At 40.2% G+C, this 24,562-nt stretch overlaps 1 protein-coding gene across 6 annotated transcripts in view; it reads left to right on the top strand.

Moving 5' to 3' along the window:
- Positions 1 to 24,562, top strand: part of dacha (dachshund a) — a 376,970-nt gene that overhangs the window by 156,187 nt on the left and 196,221 nt on the right. For all 6 annotated transcript variants that reach the window (XM_060832649.1, XM_060832648.1, XM_060832647.1 and 3 more), the window contains exon 2: positions 18,863 to 18,978. In XM_060832649.1, coding sequence (XP_060688632.1) covers positions 18,863 to 18,978 — 116 coding nt within the window. The remainder of the gene's footprint in view (positions 1 to 18,862; positions 18,979 to 24,562) is intronic.

Raw genomic sequence — 24,562 nt, 5'->3', positions numbered from 1 at the left:
CCGTTGTTGTGGTTCTGTTCGCCGAGCTGGAAGTTTTTGCTGCAAACGTTTCGTTCCCTGGCTAGGGAACATCATCAGTGCTATTGGAGCCTCCTGTGAAGCGCTGCTTTGATGTTTCTTCCGGTATTTATAGTGGTTTGTTCTTGCCGCTTCCGGGTGTCAGTTTCAGCTGTAGTAGTTTGTATGTGGGGTCCAGGTCGATGTGTCTGTTGATGGATGTTCTTGCCGCTTCTGGGTGTCAGTTTCAGCTGTAGTGGTTTGTATATGGGGTCCAGGTCCATGTGTCTGTTAATGGAGTTTGTGGATGAATGCCATGCCTCTAGGAATTCCCTGGCTGTTCTCTGTCTGGCTTGTCCTATGATGGTAGTGTTTTCCCGGTCAAATTCATGTTGCTGGTTGTCTGAGTGTATGGCTACTAGGGATAGCTGGTCATGTCGTTTTGTGGCTAGCTGATGTTCATGGACTCACTAGAACAAAGGACCCAATAGCCAGCACGAGCCAAACTAACGTAGTTTACAAAATACCATGCAAGGACTGCACAAAACACTATATAGGACAAACAGGAAGACAGCTAACAGTCCGCATCCATGAACATCAGCTAGCCACAAAATGACACGACCAGCTATCCCTAGTAGCCATACACTCAGACAACCAGGAACATGAATTTGACTGGGAAAACACTACCATCATAGGACAAGCCAGACAGAGAACAGCCAGGGAATTCCTAGAGGCATGGCATTCATCCACAAACTCCATTAACAGACACATGGACCTGGACCCCATATACAAACCACTACAGCTGAAACTGACACCCGGAAGCGGCAAGAACATCCATCAACAGACACATCGACCTGGACCCCACATACAAACTACTACAGCTGAAACTGACACCCGGAAGCGGCAAGAACAAACCACTATAAATACCGGAAGAAACATCAAAGCAGCGCTTCACAGGAGGCTCCAACAGCACTGATGATGTTCCCTAGCCAGGGAACGAAACGTTTGCAGCAAAAACTTCCAGCTCGGCGAACAGAACCACAACAATGGTTTGAAATATGTCTACTTCAACGCCAAGAGCATCCGGAATAAGGTGGGTGAACTTGCAGCATGGTTTGGTACCTGGGACTTTGACGTTGTGGCCATTTTGGAGATATGGATAGAGCAGGGACAGGAATGGTTGTTGCAGATTCCGTGATTTAGATGTTTCAATAGGAACAGAGAAGATTGTAAAAGGGTAGATGTGGCATTGTTAGTTGCAGCTGTATAAAACTCTAATGCAGCTGCACTTGGATTATTGTGTACAGTTCTGGTCACTGCGTTATAGGAAGGATGTGAAAACTTTGGAAAGGGTTCAGAGGAGATTTACTAAGATGCTGCCTGGTATGGAGGGAAGGTCTTATGAGAAAAGGCTGAGGGACTTGGGGCTGTTTTCATCTGAGAGAAGAAAGTTGAGAGGTAACTTAATTGAGACATACAAGATAATCATAGGGTTAGATAGGGTGGACAGGGAGAGCCTTTTTCCTCAGATGGTCTTGCCTAGCATGTGGGGACATAGCTTTAAATTGAAGGGTGATAGATATGGGACAAATGTCAGAAGTAGTTTCTTTGCTCAGAGAGTAGTAGAGGCTTGGAACACTCTGCCTGCAACAGTAGTAGACTCGCCAAACTTAGGGACATTTAAATGGTCATTGGATAAACATACAGATGAAAATGGAATAATGTAGGCTAGATGGGCTTCAGATTGGTTTCACATGTCCAGCAACATCGAGGGCTGAAGGGCCTGTGCTGTGCCATAATGTTCCATGTCAGTTAGGAGCCCAGTTTTAGTTTTAAAAAAAAGCAGCATGATATAGGCTGTCAGATTCTTCATTGGTATAGTTACTTAAGTATTTTAGTGATGTGAGAATTTCTGAAAGATATTCTCATAATCAATATGTTTCGATGTTTCGATGGAGATGAGGTTGGTCTTGAACATCAAGCTCTGTAAGAAGGCATTACTTGCTACTTTAAAAATGTGAATACATTAGATCTAAAATACTGGGATTACTACCTTTTATCTATTGTTTAAGCATACTGAAAGTTTTTTTTTGAAATATTGCCACATTCAGATTTACTGTGTCTGTGTATTTCTGTATATATTCTATATGCTTATTCATGCTGTCAAAGTCTCTACATATGCGTCAGATAAAATTAAAAACCTGCTGCCCAGGCATATCCATTGTTTCTGCTCCTGCCCGACAAAACTTACCTCTTCCTCTCTTGACTCGATTCTTTTTCTCCTCTTTTCCACTTCAGAGATTCTTCTGATGCTTTATGTCAGCTTCAGAAATCCCAGCTTGCGGGCTCTAGCAATCCCAGCTTGCGGACTCCAGCCACTGCCTCTTTACCATGGATGTGCATTCCATTTAGACTTCCATCTCTCATCAGGATGGTCTCAGGGCTGTCCGCTTCTTCCTGGAGAAAAGGCCTGAACCATCCCCATCCATCACCAGCCTCCTCCACATGGCTCAGCTCATCTTCACTTTGAAAAACAGTTCTGAAGAAGGGTCACCGAAGCAAAACATTAACTCAGCTTTTTCTCCACAGCTGCTGTCACACCTGCTGAGTTTCTCCAGCAAGTTTTGTTTCACATTTCTAGAATCCACAATTCTTTGTTTCTTTTCTATAGGTTTCAAGCTTTATTTTTAAAAAATTCTATAAATGCATTAGCAAAGAGCTGGAGTAATAAATTATACATTTTTTGCAGGCTGAATTTTGTGCTCTACTTTTCTGCATTCCCCTTATGCCGGGCTTTAAGATGTTTTCTTCAGCTCAATACTGAAACAAGACATGTGTGTTAATCATTTATGAGCAAGGTGTGATGAAGCAAGCTTAGATCATTCGAAAGGAACATAATTTCCAGTGTGCTGGCTGTTACATGATGCAATCATCAAAATCAAGACCTTGTTGTTTTTAGAAGGTACACTATACTGAGAAATAAGGAGATTTACAACCAAGTGGGCTTTGATGGTCAGGTGGCCTCTTACAGATAGGAAGCATGTGTTTTCTGGTTCTAACCCAACCTTTCTGCAGCTCGCTACTCCAACGGAAAGAGCTAACAAGTGAAAAATTGTCTCTGATAAACTGGACATCATGTACATCATGTACTGTGTCCATATTGTGCAATAAAACAGCATTTGCTTGTATACCCATTACAATAAATAACGCAAAGTATCAAGTTAAGAGCTTGAACAGCCACAAAAGTGATTAATGTTGATTGTTCATTTTGCATCGATGACTGTAATCAGATTAGTAATGTAACAGAGTGCATTTATTCTGCAGTGTGATTGTTTGGCCATCAGTAAGCTAGAATGTGTCATGTTGCTTCTAGCTCTGATTGCAGTTTGCCTCTAAACTAGTAAAAGATTCAAACTACATTTTAACCAGCAACAAACTGAAGTAAGGTGTGCAACATGAGATAACACAATCGTTTTCTTTTGAATCATCTCTGAACCTACAATGGTGCATTCAGAGCACTCAACGTTGAATCAAAACTCTGAACTTGAAATTTTAGTATTGCTCCCAATTGGATAGCTTTATACCTCTCCCAGATTTAAAGCTGACAAAATCCACTAGCCACTTGCTGTGGGCAAGTTCTGGATTGTTGGTTCATAGCCAGAGATGGTTATTTTCTAGTGGATGATCTCTGATCTCAGAAAGATGGGCTAGGCAGTAGTGAAAGAGCCAGTGAGGCAGCAGACTAGGTACACATGGCATGTATGAGTACTTGCCTCATGTAAAGACCTAAATGAGGAACTCCAAAGAAATTGAACTATTTGATACATTTTGCCAAGGACATTGTATTGTGGACTTGAATAATTGAAGGTCACAAGGAATACAATGACTTTAAGTTGAAGAATATTGTGCAAGGGCTGATTATGTAGCCCACGAGTAGTACATTCATATCAGAAAAACGTCCCACTCCAGAGACAAGTATTCTAGTTGACAAACCAGTACAACTTTAAAATGTTCTGAGGAAGGGTCACTTGACCCAAAACGTTAACTCTGATTTCTCTCCACATATACTGCCAAACCTACTGAGCTTTTCCATTAATTTCTGTGTTTGCATTAAATAGTACTGCACTGATGGAGATGCTGCTTTCCAAGTGTAGTATTGAATTGAGGGTCCATTTGCCTTTCGGTTGTCATACTGTGACACTTCCTGAAGAAGAGTTTTGGGTACCCCGGATGTTTAACCAAGACATTTTGCTCTACCAGTGTCTCTTGGTCATCAGTTGTGAGGTACTCTTGGTATTACTCTACTTTGCACAGGAATGGCCCATGCAACATTTTGGGCATTGTGACAATCACTTTTATTATCTTCCACTTCCTCTGGACATTGAAAATGTTCTATATCCGCAGGGACACAATGTACAAATCTCCTGTAGAAGAATGTTTTTAATGTTATCTTCACCTCAATGGATACTTTTGTGTGCAGCTGAAGTAAGTCGTGCCTAGACCTTCAATATGAACCAAGTGTCATTCTTTCCTGAGGTTCTAGGCATCCTGGAGTTGTGAAGCATGGAGCTGGCCATGTTGCTGTGGGATGCTTTATTTCGGCTGTGCCACATGACCTTCGTGGTTGGAAACCCACCAGATAATGTTCGACATATAATATCCTAAACACTTTGAAAGTAAAGGTGATGGTGAATCCTTGGATGTTGGATGGGCTCTGAGCACACTGTCAAAGAAAAATGGCAGATTGCCTCATTGGCAGAAAAAATGATGACCAAATGTCACAGACTAGTCATTCCAAGTTTCAGGACCATATCCCTAAAGGATGTGTGAAAGTTTGCAAAGGCCTGCTGGGGAAAGGTTAGCCTTGCTGTCATAATACACCAAAGGGCTGGAATCTGTGGAAAACCCCATGGATTGTATGCAGCACAGAATCTTAGACATAAAATGGAGATTGTGAATATAACCTACAATTACAAGTGTAGTGAGGCACCTCAGAGTCGTGCCTGATGTATTAAAAGAAATTCAATTGTGCTATATCTTATGGAATGTCATATTTGAATCATGACATGATAAGCCTTTTAAAAGTTTTATGAATAAGACATGTCTTTTGTAAGAAATCTTAAAGGCATCTTTGCACCTCTGCCACCCCCAACTAAAATATTGCCAGGAACGGCCAAGTCTGTAAACGAAAGCACTGGCTGGTCTGGAGCCAGTTATAGTCGAGAGGCAGAAGCTCATGAAAAGGTTGAAGGTGGGATTTCTGCCTCTCGGGGACAGAACATCCCACCTTGGAGATCTGCCAGCCAACCAAGAGGACATTGTCTGTGACATTGAATCAGTGTTTGATGATGTTGCTGTGTGCCAAGCTCGTAGGGCCCAGCGAGGAGTGGACGCGGTGAAGAGGGATAGAGATGCTCATGGCGATAACATGGGGTAATTTCTTTGGGGTAAGGTGCTTTAAGGAGGGACACCCATCCCCTAAGACTTTCAGGGAAATGTCAGTTTGGCTGCTGACATGGACCTATCCTGCCAATGTGGCTGGATGACACATTTAAATGGTCATTGATTGTCTTCTGAAAGGCCTCACTGGTGAGCAGGCCACCCAACACCACTGTAGTTATGCTGAGGGATAGGCTGGGGCAGGGAAGAGCAAGTTGTTGGCGACCAGGAGCGCTTTATATTTGATAAGCTTTCACACCCACTGATAGGGAGATAATTTTTTAATTCATGTAGGGGATGTGGGTATTGCTGGGAAGACCAGGATTTGTTTCCTTTGCTGATTTTGCTGCATACATCTTTTCATTTATACCAACACAAATCTTTGAGTACTAAATGTATTTGGAAACTTGAATGTTTGGGAATTGCTAAAAAGGATTGTTCCCACAGAAGAAAATAATGGGCTGTGGTTTTACCCACATACGTTTTCCCCAAGAAAATTCAGTTTGCAAACACTGGGATTAAAAATAATGTGATTTCTAGTGTATGGTGACAGAGAGTTCTTAAAGAATCTTTCTAAATACATCTGTTTTAGTCACATATATGAAACGATTGTATGTTTAATTGCACATGAAAGATTATCTTGAGAGCAAAGCACAAACAATAAATTATTATAAATGTTAAAAACTTAATAAACCTTTACAGTCAATTAAGTGAATTAAAGACTCCTGATAACATTCTGAAGAACATGTCTCTCCATCTTAATTCTGAAGCAGGTTAATACTGCACTTTATTTTTCTGTTGACCACACTACTTAAGATTACAGCTAATTACATGTTCATTTATTTTAAAGAAATTAAATAAGCACCAGTTCCTTTGGAAAAATACACTGCCCAGCACATTACTTCACCTTTTAAGCTATCAATAAACTATTGTAGGCAGAGATTATTCATAAAATGACAGTAATTCAGCCTCTTGTGAAAGTGCTGTGTGTTCAGGATTTTGACAACAATAGAATTACTTTCACAGTAGGGTGGATTGAATTCACACCAGACGCAATTGTGCTCTTTAGTAGCTCCCTCAAATACAGCTGTGCACTTCTCAAATTGTTCCTGCCTGACTGCATTACAGTCTTCGTTATATGAAAAACAAAAAGATCAAATCCTTGGTGCAGTTACTAAACAAAAGTGAATCATACTCAAGATAATCATGATCTTCAATTAGTGCCATATTTTTACAGCTAGGTATTCCTGTTGATTGAAGGGATTTCAAAGTGATATATATGTTATTTACACTGATGTTCTCCATAGTCTCTTGTTCCAGTGGTTTCTCAAAACGTACTTGCCTGAAGTCCCTCAGTTGACAGTTTCAAAGGTTTTTAACTGGGACACGTTATTTCTGTTGGACACTTGCTGTAAAACACCAATTGCACCATTTTTGTTTGGAGCAAGGATGGTGACCACTAACAAGCTGTTAATATTTTCGGTTTTCCCAGCTTTTCAGATCTTAACTTCTTAAGTTATGTGGGAAATGGAGAAGAACTGAATGGGAGACATCTTTCCATTTCAAAGCATCCGAGTGTTGCAAAAATGAACTTTAGTTTTGTGGTTCTTGGGCTCTGTGATAAACACTAAAAGGTGTTATTGAGATACCTAAATAGAAATAAACAAAGAGTGCTTGGTTGATAAGAATTCTTTCTTCTAAAATCATCCATGAACTGATGGGCTGTGTATTGCAATGTTTTTGGCTAAATGTCAATTGCCTTAAGTTTTTTGGAAGTATTCATGCCTCATGACCTAGAGAGTCTTTTTGTCATCTTACCAAACACATCTCATTAACTACTGACCTAACCTTATGGCATCCTTCACATGTGATTCTATCCCCATTTTACCACACACCATTTCTAGAACAATTCTCCACACACCTGACATCCACCAAAACACTGGCATCCCTGGCACACTTGTCATTTTTAAAAGCCAGGTGTGAACCCAGACAGGCATTAATAATCTGGAACTGCCCTGCATCGTTCCTGACGTTTGTCCCAGACATGACAGAAGGAAATTGATGCCTCACTTTCTGTTGAACAGAGTGGTGCAGATAAAGATTTCCTCTTTCTTCCAGTTACAGCAGCGGAGGCCATAACTACAGTCAGTGGCTCCCACCTGAATCAATGCAATCTAAGCAGCCTGATGGATTGACCAGTGATATAGGAAGAACATCAACTGTGCCAATATAAGTGCCACTATCTTCTGTCTGATACTTCACACTCACTCTATTACCACTGCTGTATCCACGTTCTGCCAAGGTCTGTGCTCTGTTACACTCACTATTGCTGAAAATGTGTTGCTAGAAAAGCGCAGCACGTCAGGCAGCATCCAAGGAACAGGACATTCGATGTTTCGGGCATAAGCCCTTCTTCAGGCTTATGCCTGAAACGTCGGATTTCCTGTTCCTTGGATGCTGCCTGACCTGCTGCACTTTTCCAGCGATATATTTTCAGCTCTGATCTCCAGCATCTGCAGATCTCACTTTCTCCACACTCACTATTGCCCAATACATCTTACCTCGTTCACGGTCAGCCCCTTCAACCCCGACACCACTAACCCTGCACGTTCTCTGCACTACTTGCCACTCATTTGGGACATTTCCAACTCTACTTCAAAAGTAACAGCTGTGCCATCCACAGTCATCTCCTTAAAGATCTGCTTCTCTCTCATTCTCTGAGGAAAGCAGCCCCCAAAAGGGCAGAAAGATTCAAGAAGAGTGTTGTGCTGTCCGACATTTGGCTTCTCAACCCCTCAAGAGAAGAGGATCCTAACTCTGATGGTCCCAACAGCTGACTGACCATTTCCCAGCTCCTGGGCTGGTTTCTGATGCTGCCCTTGACTTGCTATGTTGAGTACTACCTAAGTAAAGGTTATGTCCTTTTACTTGACTGAGGACTACTGACAACCATGACAAGCTTTTTGGTTTCATGTCTGTGCTAATTAGCAAAGCAAGACTAAAGTATTGTGAACCTGGTAGCTCTGGCTGAGGGAAAAAGTGCAAGAAAGGCAAGGCAATGCAAGGTAGGCTTACTGAGAGCATCTGGGTACGCTCTGAGTAAACACTATGACCGTGAGTGAGCAGCCCAGCATGCAGTTTGGTCCAGTCCATGAGCTGGCTGTGTGTCCCTCAATGCGACACATTGTCCTCGCTGCAGCTTTACAATTTTTGTTGCCAGAGCAGCCAGAGGTACAACATTGAGGTGCAGTATGTGGATTCGGGAATATGCCGTGAGGGCTTTTAAGAGGGTTGCACATTTCAGATGCCAATGCCAATTTGTGCGTGGGGTGTATGTGGCTGGTGCCCATGAAATGTACCCTGAGATGTTGGTACCCAATGTTTAACATGGAGATGATTTTGAGGGAGTGGGAAGCTGAAGTGGCCAGCTACCTGCTGTAATTTCCATGTCGCGATTTCTCTGTACCTAGCTTGTTGGCATGTTTTTGTAAGTTTAGAAGCTTAAAATTAATGAAGCAAGTTGTGTCATTAATAAGATGTTTAAAATCTTAGCATCATCATTAATTGGCAACTCACTGCTGCCTAGTGAGAAATCTGCCATTCTGTTCCGCAGAAGCATAAAAATGGAGCGAGATGCTCTCTATGTCAAGACAGGTTTTTATTCTCAGACTTCTTGTCTGGTTCTACCATGAACCATGCCATTGTCCTTGTCACTCAAACTCCTAATAATATTTGAGGAAAGAGCAAATGACTGCAGATGCTGGAATCTGTAATAAAACAAAAACAAAAATGCTGAAAATCACAGCGGGTCAGGCAGCATCCAGAGAGAAAGAGCAAACTAACATTTCAAGTAATATTCCACCCTTTGTCTTCCAATAATGCAGCCGCTAAACATTGCAGCTTTGGGAAGGTTTAAAACCAAGCATACGCCTCCTTGACAAGTGAACACATTTTATCACTCTTTTCAGAATAGTTAATCTCTCAGGACAGGATAGACTGGTTATGGAGTTGCACCAGTTGCTGTGAGCTGGTGAGCATCACAGTTGCCTGGCAATGGATTGGAGGAGTGTTGTATTGGGATACAGGGGTTCACTTTGAAGCAACCAAAACTTGCATCTTAGCTTGTATGGTCATTGTATTATCATCTCTCTGCTTCACAATGCAGTTTTATTTGAATCAGTCAATTGAGACTCCAAGGCTTAAACTTTCACAAGCTGTGTTAGAAATTTGAAACTAAGGGTGACCCTTAAGGAATGCAGGACAACCAAAGTGAGGGACCACATCTTAAAATTTGAGATAGTTTGTCACCCTGATTTGAGAGCTCACTGTGTAGACAACTAAAGGTACAGATTGTCAATATTAAGAAATGAAAATCAGAATGCACCATATTTTAAAACATATTTCTCCTCTAAGTTTCTTCGACTGTCAGATCAGGCCTAGTCTTGCTTTCCAACCTCTGCCATAGTTGCTCTTGAGCTGTCTGCTAATATAGGTGAAAAATTCCAAATGAACGATCTTGAAATTTTCCTCCCTTCCTGCAGAGACGTGCCGAGCTAGTTCCTGACATTTCCCCCTTTGAACACAATTAACTTGAATTGGTGAGTGCAGGGAAGAGAAACTTGTGGTCACAAGCATAATTTGCCATGTTCATTGAATTGTTCAATATACTGGTATCACCACCTGGTCACATTAATAAGGACAAGTCCATGACCATCAATTTGTTAAAAACAGTTGTGGAGACCTTCAAGAGGCTTCGCATAGTAGGATCTATGACTAATTTAACAGAGCTGCTAAAATATTTACAATGAGGTAGGCAGAGAGCCTGGACTCAGGAACCCAGTGAGTTGTTGACTGTGGCGATGCCCAGAGAGGATTCCTGCCTGTGGTAGGCCCACAACATGAACCCTGGGGAATTGGGGGGTTTTGGCTGTGGCAGAGGCAATGCTTGGAGCAAGGACTTCAGCTACAGCATATTGCAGACTCCTTGCAAAAGCCCTGTATATGTGTTTGTAGAGCCTTTGTTCAGAAGATTTATATCTTTTCTTTATTATTTCTTTTCTAGTCTGGAGGCTAGGTGACAGCGCGGATTAGGGTTGAAGGACTTTAACTCTGAACTTTTTCTTCCTTTTATTTTTCTATTTTACTCCTATGATTTTGTATTTTTCTAATTTATTCCTAAGAATCTGTACCTAGATATCTTGTACCTCAGATGACGCCTTAAGTGGCAACTTGTAAACTTTTCGCAGTACTCATGTGAGTACATAGGACAATAAGGCTAATTCTAATTCTCCAAGGAGAACACCCTAGCTTCTTAAATCTGTACTCATTACTCAACATCTTCATCCCTGGTACCATTGTCATAAACCTCTTCTGCATTCTCTCCAAAACCTTTGCATCCTTCCTAAAGTGCAGCACCCAGAATTAGGTGCAGTACCCTGTCTCAGTTCGTACTAGTATCTCATAGAGGTTGACTACAATTTTCTTGATTCTGTATTCTGTGCCCCTATTAATTTAAGTTGAGGATACTATATGATTTATGAATTTCTCTGTCAATCTGTACTGACACCTTTAATGACGTGAATATCTATACTCAGGTCCCTATGCTCCACCAACTTATCTATGTTCTTTTCTACGTTCTACACAGTGCTATTCACAGTTTAGAACATTTCCATGTTTTGTTGCATCTACAAATTTTGAAATTATGCTCTGCATTCCAACCTGTGATCAAAGAAGCAAGAATACCACATTCAAATCATTGACATGTGAATAGCTGATGCCCATCACAAATTTTTGCAAAGTCCCAATAGTCAGAGCCACCTAACCTGTGAAGATCTCTGAAAATATGAAGACCTAAGTCTAGTTATCAAATTACCTTTTGTAGTCACAATCTTTTGATTGTGTGTGTATTTGTATGAGTCCATGATTGTCTGCAGAGATTTGGAGAGATATGAGGCAGCAGTAGGCAGATGGGATTATGTTCAGTAGGAACTAGTTGGACCGAAGAATCTGTTACTGTGCCGTATGACACTATTTCTGTAAAAATGGCTTTAAACATATGTCGATGCAATAGTTTTACTGCTTTATTTAATCTGTTTTTGCTCTGTGAATGAAGCATCAAGAACGTAAATGGTCCAGCTGGAGTTTACATGTTAGGAGCCATAACCGAATGATACTTCAGTTAGATTTTGGTTGGATCCATTTGTTGGGATAATACTTTGGATTTTGTTGTAAATGAAGAAACAATGTATTGGCTGTTGATTCTGAAGTAAATTGATCTCTGTGGCATTGATTTTATCTTTCCCAATGGTACTTTGAGTTTGACATCGCTTCAAGAGGATTTCTTGAGATTGGTAAGAGTGATGTCCTCAAGCAGACGTAGCAGCCAATCATTTTGAAGAATTCTCAGAGCCCACAAAGTAGAATGTAAATATGTTGCCTATCTTCACATTTTAATCATTTTATAAATATTAATGTAAAGTGTGGGACAGAGTCATGGGATTAAGAGAAACTGAAATATTATATCATCTAAAAAAAGTTTGATTTTTTTCATTTTTAAAACTGATAATTTGTTAATCAAAATGGAGAGGTTTGAAATTTTACTAATGTAAAAATAGCTTTTTTAGGCCAGTGAGACTGTTCAGAGGTAATAATTACCTCTGGTACATGGTTTAAATAAAAAAAACAAATTATGTCTCATTCAACAAGGCACAAGATTTTCAAGGATTTTTAAACAAAGATGAATATCTTTTATCCATTAAAGTAGGCTCTGAAAATTTCCATCAGTGGTACTTTGCCAGGGCACCTGTGTAAAGCTGGTGGAATCACTGACAGCATCTCGCTGGTTTCTGCGTTTTGCTGTGTACCTGTGGACTCCAGGAGTTGCTGTCAGTTTCACAGTTGTAATGACAACAAAAGTTGACAAATTCACCATCGTAACAACTTAAGAGTCTGGCCCAATAGTACTGAGTAAGCAAACACCAATATTTTGTTCACATCATACTTTTCTTAATGAATGTCTCAAAGGCCATTTCATATATTTTTTGGATGTAAATACAATTCTGTTGTAGATGTTTAGTGCACTGTTTTATACATATTGTTCTGTGCATTACCATGTGTTGGAAAGGAAGTATTCTGTCAGTGTTGTGGAGTATTAGTATATCATAGGCTCAGGGGACTCCTACCCCAACTCTTTTTTTAAGTTTAAAATCTATGCATCAATCGTTGAAGCAAGTACTGACTTCTTCAATGATCTTTGTCAAACCTTCCTTAAGTTTCTTTCTCACATACAGATCATAGGATGTTTAAAAGTGTTACAGTCTGAAAGAGTCAATGCTGAGGAGTACCTTAAGCAAAATTCTCATGATCTCTGTAATAATGTCTATCATATTAATGAAACTTGCATGCACTTACTATTATACGACAAACTACATCATGAAAATGAACACCTCTTCTATTAAGTCTATTCAGTGATTTTTCTCCACTGAACGAGACTAAGCAGATCACTTGCAAATATTGAAAGAGAAAGGTGAAAGCAACTCTGCCTTATATTGAGCACTAGAGCAGTGAGCTTTTATAACGTGGTGAATAGTGATATGGATTACTAGTACAGCAAGAATTTGTGTCATCTTACTTGGATAGTTTGGTCAGCTGGCTCAAAGAGACCAACAGTGCATTCTCATTACCGTGGATTTGTATGGACTTCCTCTTACCTTGGATGACAAAATCACAGTCATGACTTTGACCAAACACTATTGTGTAATTCTTCCACATAAATACAAGTTTTCACCTTCATTGTTTGTGTGGTAATCTTTAAAATAGTTGTTGATGAGGGATAATAACTGGCAAGGGAAATTGGAAGGACAGACAAAACTGCATATCGAGTAGAGTATTTCTGACCTCAGCTGCTGTTTGATGTGTGATTTGGCTTGACTTGATTAATACTCCAACTCACCATTCCTGAACACAGAAAGGCATCATACCTGTCAGAAAGTGTCAGCCAGACTGAAGGCTGTCTTCAGTAATTGCAGCTGAAAATACAAAAGGGTGTGTGTGTGTACTTTTATGGGTTTAGGCAAAATAAGGCTAAATACTAATCCTTCTTCTGGACAGAATCTTTCAAGGCCATGAAGAACTTGGGCTATGGCAAAAACTTGGGAGAACTGTGTGAGAGGTTGAGCAAGGCCTTTCTCAATGGTGAGAACAGCAAGGTGCATCTCCCACTAAGTTCCCCGTGTTGAGGCAGGAAATTTGCTCCTGAGTGGCAAGAGATTTATTAATGGGGAATATTGCTTATTATCACACTTATTGTTACTTAATCTTACCCCATTATGCACTTTCCTACTCCAGCAGCCATGTGATAGTAACCAGCTGACATTTGCCAACTTGGAAGTCAAAGCAGGTACCTGGTGACTCCTTGTACCTCTAGACTTCCATCTTAGACATTGAGAACCATCATCTCAAGGCACGCTCCGTGGGCAATGGCAAAACACACCCATGTCCACAGATGGTGGCATCCAACACATTCCAGATTCTCAGCCCCACCCTGGAACCCCGCTGATCCACTTCCAGTATGTTTCTACACATAGATGCTGCACTTGGAGCACACCAGCAAATATCATTGTAATGCTATTGCTAGGGCACTTTGCATGCATCCTGTACCCAGCTCAGGGACTGGATGGAATTATGTACAAGAGCTACTCGCGTGCTTTCTTCGCACTCATTTATTTAGCACCTAGCTGGATGCTCACAACATTGCAGCCTTGCTTTTTTCAGCACTTTGCCTCCTCAGCCAGTGCTAATAGACTCACTGTACATTTGGACACTAATACAGACACACGGACCGGAAGCTTGTCATGGTTGCCAGCAGTCATCAAGCACGGACAAAGGAGCTGAAAGTGACTGCCTTTCTCATCACACCCGATTCCACCATCTGCAAGGCACAAGTTAGAAGTTTAATGGAATGCTGCCCTGAATATGTGTACCTTCAACAACATTCAAGAAGCTTGACACCATCCATGACAAGACAGCTGTATGAAGGTTGAGTGGGTAAGAGCAAATGAGGAAAGATTTTGCATGCAATATTGAGAACAGTAGAGTGTTGGGAGGTGTGTGTAGTAACAGAGAGTGAATATGAAGTAACAGAGACAAGATGGTGGCCCTTAACCTGGCGGAGCAGAGAAAGTAATCAATCTTCCTACACTGCTGGGTTCCTTTAAATGGTTGTGACTGCACTGACCTTGGTGGCAACCACACAGCAGGTTGGTATAGTATGGGGGTATCATGGGCTGCTCTGATAGTCCTGTAGGAGGTGGATATTTTTCTTCACCAATCCGTCCACCAACTCCAGATTTCTGTCTGCAAGGTCGGTTACCTGTTTCACCTTACATGTCAGGGTAGTGCAGTTCCAGACTGACTGTGCATCCAGACAAGCACTATGGTCTTTCAAAGTTGGTGCCAGTGCCAGGGATTGTGGGATATCCTGGAAAATACTAGCCAGTGGTGAGTACTTCTAGCTACAACAAAAGAGAAAATTAGACTAGCCTTGGAGGGAGGGGCACCACTGGGACATGGTAGGTGGTTAATGAGGTGGCTTTGAGATGATAGCACGGGAAAACTCACTAGACTTTGCACAGGGAAACCTTCCGTGAAGCTCAATGAAAATGACACTTTGCCAAAGTATGGTAAGAGTTGGCCCTTTGTCTTTACTGCTCACCTATACCAAGTCTTTATATAATATGGGAACTTTGTCACTGTAACTCCTGTGCACCTGTACATTAGTTGGATATATGCTGAATGTGTACATTAGAGTGACAGTCTTGCTACACGTGCACACATTCTCCAAAAACTGCAAGTTGGACACTGAGCAGCGAAATGACTTTCCAGACTTGGGGAAATGCAGTAGCCTTGCAAAATTATTACAAGTGTCTTTATTGTCTTGCTATTTGAGAGAGTTTGCTGTGCACATGTTGACTGTTACATTTCCTACTGGACGTCAATGACACACTTTAAAAGTATTTGAAAAACGGCCAATGTTTTGAGTTATCTTAATGTCCTGAAAAGTGTTATATAGAGCTAAGTCTTTCTCTTTAGTGGCTCCCTTAGACCCATTCCAAATTGGTAGACAAAGCAAAAAAGGAAATCTCAGCACAGTTCCCAGGAAGCTGTAAATGGTGATGTCTTGTTTTCCTTTAGATCTGGTCCCTTATTGAGACCTTTGTGTGAAATATTCACAAATTCATCAACTTATAAATAACAGGGCAGGGAACTGCAGCCCCAGGAAACAATGATTGATGTTGGTTCCAGGTTGGATTAACTATTCTGCTGCTACACATTGCAGGGGATTCACCCCTTTACTTCCCATGTTGCATTGTCTTTTCATGCTTTACTTGAACCTGATAACTACTAAGGGGGCAAAAATGTTTGATTGTTAGAAACCATCATGAAGTATGTGGCACCCGTGAAATTTATGCTGAATAACCATGGATCATGGCTTGCTGCAGAATGGGCCTTGAGCCCCATCAATAGGGAACTGCCAAGCTGTGGATGCCAGTGAGCTGTCCAGCATGTTCGTAAAGGCCCAGGCAAATTCAGCTCACTCAGTTGTGTAGCTGGTCTGCAGGCATTTCCAGGAAGTACAAGGGCTTGGCCAGGTTAGAAGTAGCCAGAGGTAATGTTGTGAAGCCAGAACCAGCACTCGCGGTGAGGAGAAAACAAAAGTCACAACATTCAGCTTGTACCAAACTTGACACCGGCATTCTGATGACAGATAATTCACCTTCTGCCAGTTTGACAAAAGAGGGCACTTTGCTCTGCGTAGATTTTGAGTGAACAGCAGCAGTTTCTCCCTTGAGTATTTAATAGGGATCACAATAATGTGCAATAAAAATTGGTTTCTTTTTTAAAATAAGCAGCATGTATGTTCCATTGATACTCCAATATTCAGTGGCAATGTGGAGTGATACAGTAAGCAGTGAATCAGATTTCGTGGTTAGAGTCCTTTAAGCAATTTGCTCATTGCACAGGGTGATGACAGTACATGACAACCAAATTCCCAGTTCCAAGTCACTCATCGTCCAAGATGCAATGATTGCCATTCTTTCACTGTAGCTGGGTCAAATCTTGGAGCTGCTTTCCTCACGGTTCTGTGGATTTACCTACACGACATGAGCTGCAGCAATTTAAGAAGGCAGCTCACCCCAACTTCCCCAGAGCAATTAGGGATTGGCACTGACTGTTAACCCTGCCACTGGATGCAGTGGGCAAGTAACAAAAAAAAACTGAGGCTAGGCATTTCTGTGCAAGACTAGAGGAGCAGTCCATGGGTCAATTCCTCATGGTGTCATCCATGCACGTCCTTGCAAATCATGTGGTTGTGATCTGAGAGCAGGAGGTTTTCTTACTCTCATACAGATATTTATAATGAGTGAGGAAACAGAAACATTAAAAATAAGTGAGAGTAAAAGTGAAATATTTTGCATCAAATAGCTTTGAAAGCCTGAAGTAAACAAGTGTGAATTATGTAATATTGTATCTGAAAGAGGGAATTTGTATCGAGTATATTCATGGTACTATGTACAGTATGTGCACACACATGATACCAATTCAATGTAGTTTTCAGCCATCTAATTCTATCAGTTCAACTTGACTTGGAATGAACCAAATCAAGATGCAGCTCTTGATAAGTCTAGTTTGCACTTTGACTATAAAACAGGAGTCAGAAAATGTAACCATTAGAAAACTGTATTTCTCACTTACTGTGGAATAAAGCTGTACCTTGAACATTAGGAAAGTTTAATGGCAGCCTTGTGTCAACAAACCTGGTCACACTTAACAACTTTATAGCGGAAACTTATTTTCAAAAGGATTCATTAAAACTCCTCGTTAAAAGTAGTTGTTTTGCATCATCCTGCTTTTGACGGTTTAAATAACCTTCATTAAATTGACTGCAAATTCCTAATCTGTTAAATTAATATTGAACGAACAAGCATGTTTCATTTTGTTGAAGACCTCCGATATGAATTATTTTGAATTAAAATCTTTTGCACTGCTTGCAGCCTGTTTTTCCCATACACTTGAAAATGCACACTATTGATCTGTTTGGGAATTTATGATTCGGACTGCGTTGCTGTCGAGGATTGAGCACAAATGAGACCTTCAGGCAATGAGAATAAAGTTATTAATCCCTGAACAAGTCAGTAATTTATTTACAACTATCTAGTAAAACAAATCTCACTTTCATCTTTTGTGACCACAATGTTATCCTTCCCATCTGCTCAGCTGTACCAAGTTGCTGGAAACTTGGGAAATATTTCTGTGTTTCTTTTTAAGAAACTTGTTTCATTTCACTCTCTGGAAATGGCTGAGCAAACCAACGCTTTCTCTGCTGTGATCTAAACAATCAGTTCCAATTCCAACATCATTTTCTGACAACCACCTTGTGTGCTTTGGAAATCAATTTAAAACAGATTAAGTTTTCTTTTTAATTATTCCTTTTGGATACGTTTCTACTTTGATTCTTGCAGTCGTAAAACATTTTTAAAACTCAAACCTTATCGTTTTTGCATGAATACATCGGCACAGATTTTAATTTCACTTGAAGCAATTTTTAATATCATGGGCGGCACAGTGGCACAGTGGTTAGCACTGCTGCCTCACAGCGCCAGAGACCTGGGTTCAATTCCCGCCTCAGACAACTGTCTGTGTGGAGTTTGCACATTCTCCCCGTGTCTGCATGGGTTTCCTTCGGGTGCTCCGGTTTCCTCCCACAATCCAAAAATGTGCAGGTTAGATGAATTGGACATGCTAAATTGCCCGTAGTGTTAGGTGAAGGGGTAATTATAGGGGAATGGATATGGGTGGGTTGTGCTTCGACGGGTTGGTATAGACTTGTTAGGCTGAAGGGTCTATTTCCACGCTGTAAGTAATCTAATCTAATCATTTTAGTCTGGTCGTTATTTGAGGTCTTTACACAATTTCTATACTGTTACTCTTTACAGTAGTTGTGGATCTCTGCTTTTCAAAACTTGTCCAGCATAATTTGAATCCAAGTTGTGTTATATTTCTTGCTTTTGTTAGGAAATCAATAGCATTAAAAAGTCCCTGTAGTGCAATAAAGACATTTAATTTAACATGTTCCAGTAATAAAATCCCTTTGATTATGAATAATGTTGAATAAAGATTAGGCTCAAATTTGTTGCTCTGTGTTACCCCCCCACCCCAGCAACTCCCCTGAAAATTGGCATTAAAAGACTGACTAGAACAAGGCTTAGTCGATGTTCTGTAAATTGGTTTTATTTTTCATACTCCTGTAAAATGGATGTTACTAGTGTTTGTGAGACTTATTTTTGGCCATCACTCTTAAATGTGGTTTGTTTGAAAGTAACCAACAAAAAAAATTAAAACCGCTTCTTTCTTTCTCCCTTGACAGTTCAAGGCCTGGCAGGCCCCCTAAACGTACCCTGAGTGTCACGTTGCCAGAAAATTCTCGCATTATGTCCCATGCAGTCCCAGGTCTCTTATCACCAGGAATCATCTCGCCAACAGGTAATGAAATCCATAAAATCATCAGCACAGACGTTGTAAGGCTTTTCAATTGAAATGAACTAATATTGATTGAATAGGCTTGTCCTTCAGGGGGTTTTATATTTTGCCAGAGGTTGGAATATTGGATTTTTTGAGTATTCATAAAAAACAATATAGCTTTGTTGTTACATTGTTTCAGATCCAATGTCACTTTTGCAATTCATTTGTTCAAGATATATTGCCTCTTTCTCCCAGATGCGATGAGATTCATTTGCTTCTATCATTTAAAAGTCAAGGAAAGTGCTGCTTCTAAATACTTACATCTTTGACTGCTTGGGATTTAGTTCTTTAGACCTTGATTTAATGAACATCTGTGTCTTTGTCCATTAAACATATTTAGTAAACTTAGATTGCTTTCACGTACTGTTCTCAGAAAGTACATCTTTTGTTTTAAAATGTTTTTAACATGAAATTGATCTTGTAGATTTTATGTATGTTATTTCATGATGCATCTATGATTTAACAGTCAACTTATAAAAGAGCGATTTATAAAATAATATATTTTTTCTGAAAGAAAATCTTTAGCCAATTTTCTCCAGTTTTTCCCCTTGTCTAATGTGTTGGCTTTCCATTGAATAGAATTGCATAGGTTGAGGTCCTTTTCTGATACCTTAACAAGTGTCCAACATTCAAGTTTGTTCAATAACGGGTTAACGAATTTCAGTCCATCCTCAGCTGATGCCTACAAAGTGCACATAAGAATCAGAAATAAGAGAGTTTAACCCAATCTCTCCCATTAACCCAAAGCTCTGAGGGCAATTGGTTCAACCTTAAGCTACCTTGATTGACATCAACTGGCTCAGAGTCAAAAAGTGTGATGCTGGAAAAGCATAGCCAGTCAGGAAGCACCCATGGAGCAGGAGAGTCGGCATTTCAAGCATAAGCTCTTCATCAGGAATGTCCTAATGAAGAGCTTATGCTTGAAACGTCAATTCTCCTGCTCCTCAGTTGCTGCCTGACCAGCTGTGCTTTTCCAGCACCACACGTTTTGACTTTGATCTCCAGCATCTGCAGTCCTCACTTTCTCCCCATCAACTGGCTCAGCCCAGACAGATCAAACCCATGTCATGCCGGTCTGTATGGTTCACTGAGTCAGCTGTATAAACTCTCAAGTTACATCATTGAAGCACACATTATGTGCAATTCTATTGCACTCTTAGAAGCCAAAGGAACTGTGGATGCTGTAAATCAGAAACAAAAACAGAAATTGCTGGAAAAGCTCAGCGGGTCTAGCAGCATCTGTGAATAGAAACCAGAGTTAACATTTCTGTGGAAGTGTCACTGGACCCAAAATATTAACTTTGAATTCTCTTCACAGATGCTGTCAGTCCTGTTGAGCTTTTCCAGCAATTTCTGGTTTTGCTTCACTGCACTTATGGCTGGTCTCCAGCTTCTACTCTTGGTAAACCTGAAGCCGTCCCAAACTCGGCCCATGTCCTTCCTGGTACCAAATCCCATTCTCCCATCAGCGCTGTGCCCGCTAACCTATATTGGCAACCAGTTAAGACATGCCCTCATTTTAAAATTCTCATCATTTTTTTTCAAGTCCTGTTGTTATCTTGCCCTCCCTATCTCCTGTGATCTGTTATCTTTGCTCTAATTTTGAACTGTTTGAACTTCTTGATTTAAATCATTTTGTCACTAATGGGTATGTCTTCACTTGCCTAGTCCCTGAGCTCTGGGATTCCTCCCAAATCAGTTTGCCTCTATACAATCTTAAAACATACCTCTTTGAGTAAGCTTTAGAGATCTGATTTGATCTTTTTTTGCGATTGATAAGGGAGGGAAGACCACGGGATCCTGAAGGTAAGTGCCTTTCCATTTAACTGATGGGCCTACTTTATTTGCCTCAGTAGCTCTGCTGGCTACAGCCTTCACTGAAGGCCTGAAATCCACCTTGCCTTACAACCCAGTCTAGCTGGAATATTGAAAAGGTAAGTAGGATCACTGTTAAATTCTTCCAGCATTTCAAACCACAAAGCATCTCATTCTCTTCCCATTTTGTTAAAGTTCAGTCCATTGTTATGCCGTAACTCACTAGAGTTGGTGTACTGAGTACCAGAGGTCTAGGACAGTTTTCCAAATGTACTGTTTAATGGATTAATGATGACGAGAATCCTGAACTGACTCAATTTAAACTTGGCCCATGGATGTAGTTTCTAACAGCCATGGCTCAATTGGCAACAGTTTCACCTCAGAATCAGAAAGTTCTCTGTTAAAGTACCCTTTCCATGACTTGAGCTCAACCATCTCGTCCGGACGTTGGTACATTATGGCTCTTGACCTGCATTCGGCTTCTTAACATCCCATTTGTGATTTGGAATCTTAAGCAGCTGGTTCTTTATTTTTATGAAGACATCTAGAAATAATAAGTCAACTGAATTTCAACTTAAATAACTGGATAATACCATAGTTTTCTGATCCAAGGTGGTAGGTTTCATAGTTTCAAATGAATTTCTTAACAAGAAAGGGTATTGTGCTTGAAATAAAACTGTTAGGTTGTCTGTCTCTTATTTGGATGGGGTATGTCCTTGGGTTTAAGGATCAGATTTTATAGTTGTGCTATAAATATTTCTAGTACAGCTGAAAACAATAAATTATTCTGAATATGCATTTATAAGCTATTTTTATATCATGAAAATCTATGGCCTGGAAAATTATTTTTGTCCGCAGCATTTTAAGCTAAATACTTTTTAAAGATGGTTTTACTGATATCACGCAATATTATGCAAAACACAAAGGCAAAAGCAATTCTTTTCTTTTTAATAAGTAATTCAGTTATTGATTTTTTTATTCCAAGAAGAACGTTGATGTTTTGCTAATTTTTTGTCTTTCAGCTCTGAACAATTTGTGTGTCAGGCAAATTTCTTCAAAATTAGTTTTCATATTTAACAAAAAATTGATGTGTGATCTAGGCTGACATTCCAGTGCAGTGCTGAGGGAGTGCTGCACTTTCAGGGATACTGACTTTTAGATGCCACACTAAACCAAGGCCCTGACTACTCTGTTAGCCTGATATAGAGGGTTTCACAGCAGCAGCACCATTTCCAGTTTTCTGGACAAAATACATCCCTAAGTCAACATTACAAAATCAAATTATTTCTTGGGTACAAATTGCTGCTGTGATTCCTGTCTTCCAACCTTAACGTTCATGCTTATAAAGTTCTTTAGAAATGTCCGGTGATCATAAATGATCATCTTTTGTTAATTAATAAGAAGGACGTTTTAATTTCCTCTGTACATATGATTAAATAACTAAATTACTGTATAAGAATTCCAGTTGGTAAAAGCTTTTTTTTTCCCTCAGTGGGGTGGAAGCCAGGGTTCTTGCACCTTCTGGAGCAGACACTCAGATGGTACTGGGATTCATTCAGTAACTGTTGTGCTGAGGCCTCTTGCAAAGCCACTTTGCACAATCTAAATTAGTTTTTACCTGAGGTTGAAGCACTGTAGCAGCAGTTTGCTTGGCAATAAGTGACACCATTAGGGCATTGATTGAGCTAGTGGATACTGTTCCATTTGAAGCTGTGCAGAGTTTTGTGAGAGTCTGCCTACTGAGTAACAGTGTCCCATAAGTCATTCTGCAGAGTTGAAAAAAGAGGGGATTGTGCTATTGTCCCTTCTGTCACTTTTCAAAGCCATTGGGAATCCATGCTGAACCTGCATGTGTTATTGAAGGAACAAATAATTCAGAATTAGTCATCCAATTTGAATTACAATGAAGGATTCTATGCCAGGGCACCTAATTTGGTTTTGACCATTCATTCTCTGATTTTATGATAATGGAATTGTACTTGACAGTTCTCCAAAATAAAGAAAAAAAGCTTCTATTGAAAGGATTGAAACTATTTTCATGTTAGGTTTGAGGATCAGGTTTTTTATTGTTGAGATGTTAATACTTCTAACACAGCTGAAAACAATAAATTGTTTGTGTGTCCTGGAAGAAGTAACATATTTGGTGTAGGAGTTGTTGAAAGCCTGTTTGGCAGGAGATGCCAAGCACGAGATCCTTGAATTTGCCTATCCTGTGATGTTGCACAAATGTAAGGCCTGTGAGTGAAGTGCACTCCTTCTTCCATTTCCTACCACTTCCAAAAGGACGAAAGTCTTCACAGAACCCCGTTTCCTGGAAGAGAGTGAGGAGAGATGGAAACCCAGGCAAACTACAAGTAAATAGCGAGTGAAAAGAGAAGCAAAAGCATATGAAAGCCAGCTTTCAAACGGCACTGACTGAAGAAGTTTGTGTTTGATATTCACCATAATGCAAAGAAGTGTAACCAATCTCTGCCTCCTCATGCAGTTGTGATGATTTGAACATACCAATTGTTCCCTACCACCATAGTGAATGTTATTGTTGATATCAGCTGTTGACAGTCAGACCGTTTTAATTATTAAGATATGAATGTGGCTCTCATTCTTCTGCAGTAACAACAAATAATATGACATCTAAGCAAATAAAGGAAAAGTGAGGGATATTCTACACATGTCACTTTAAGTGATTTTCCATTCATCAATGGAGTCATAAAGAGTTATAAGAGGTTTCAGGGTGTCTGAGGGGAGTATAATGAGTGGTCACAATTCATGTTAATTTAGTTAGTTGATTTCAAAATATATTATTCTTGGAACCAATGTAGCCCCAAATGGCTATGAATTCACTTTAAAAGCAATATATATTCATCAAATAACTAAATGGGAATGGGTTAACATAATAAGTTATTAGGTTACATTACATTACTTACAGTGTGGAAACAGGCCCTTCGGCCCAACAAGTTCACACTGAATCTCCGAAGAGCAACCATCCAGATCCATTCCCTACACCTAACACGATGGGCAATTTAGCGTGGCCAATTCACCTAACCTGCACATTTTTGGACTGTGGGAGGAAACCGGAGTACCCGGAGGAAATCCACGCAGACACGGGGAGAATGTGCAAACTCCATACAGGCAGTTGCCTGAGGTGGGAATTGAACCTGGGTCTCTGGCGCTGTGAGGCAGCAGTGCTAACCACTGTGCCGCCCATATGACTTAAACTTAATTTAAAATATGCTTTTCTAAAATCCAATATTTCCACCTTAAAGCTGCCTACATGAGAAAAAAAAGTGACTTATTCTAGGCTGCTAAGGTAGCTGTTGTCATTGTGATAAATCACACTTCCCACAGTGTCTGTGCCCCATCTGGTTTGCCCCAAAACAACTCAACAGGATTTGTCTTGTGTAGCTTTTACACATACAAAATGGAAATGTGTGTCTGAAATTCCTAATGCAAATTACAGAACAAACAAGACTGTGACTGACAGACTGTCAGAGGTTCAGGAAAACTTTCAACAATCTTTTAAGCATTGAAAGAGTGTAGATGCTTTGCAGTTATTAGATATGACAAGGTCACCTTTAATTGTTAATGACAGGGCTGTGTCTAATCATGCACTTGTACGACATGAATCCAACCACAGAATGCACTGGACTGAACAAGCTTAGTTCTTTTTCTAAAATAAAAAGAATCATTTAAGAGTTTAGGAAAAAAATTAAGGAATTTGACCTGTATTAAT

This window comes from Hemiscyllium ocellatum, chromosome 11 (genome assembly GCF_020745735.1).
Source record: "Hemiscyllium ocellatum isolate sHemOce1 chromosome 11, sHemOce1.pat.X.cur, whole genome shotgun sequence".
Classification (NCBI taxonomy): domain Eukaryota; kingdom Metazoa; phylum Chordata; class Chondrichthyes; order Orectolobiformes; family Hemiscylliidae; genus Hemiscyllium; species Hemiscyllium ocellatum.
The sequence above is the reverse complement of the archived record's forward strand: the minus strand, read 5'-3'. Positions and strand labels throughout refer to the sequence as shown.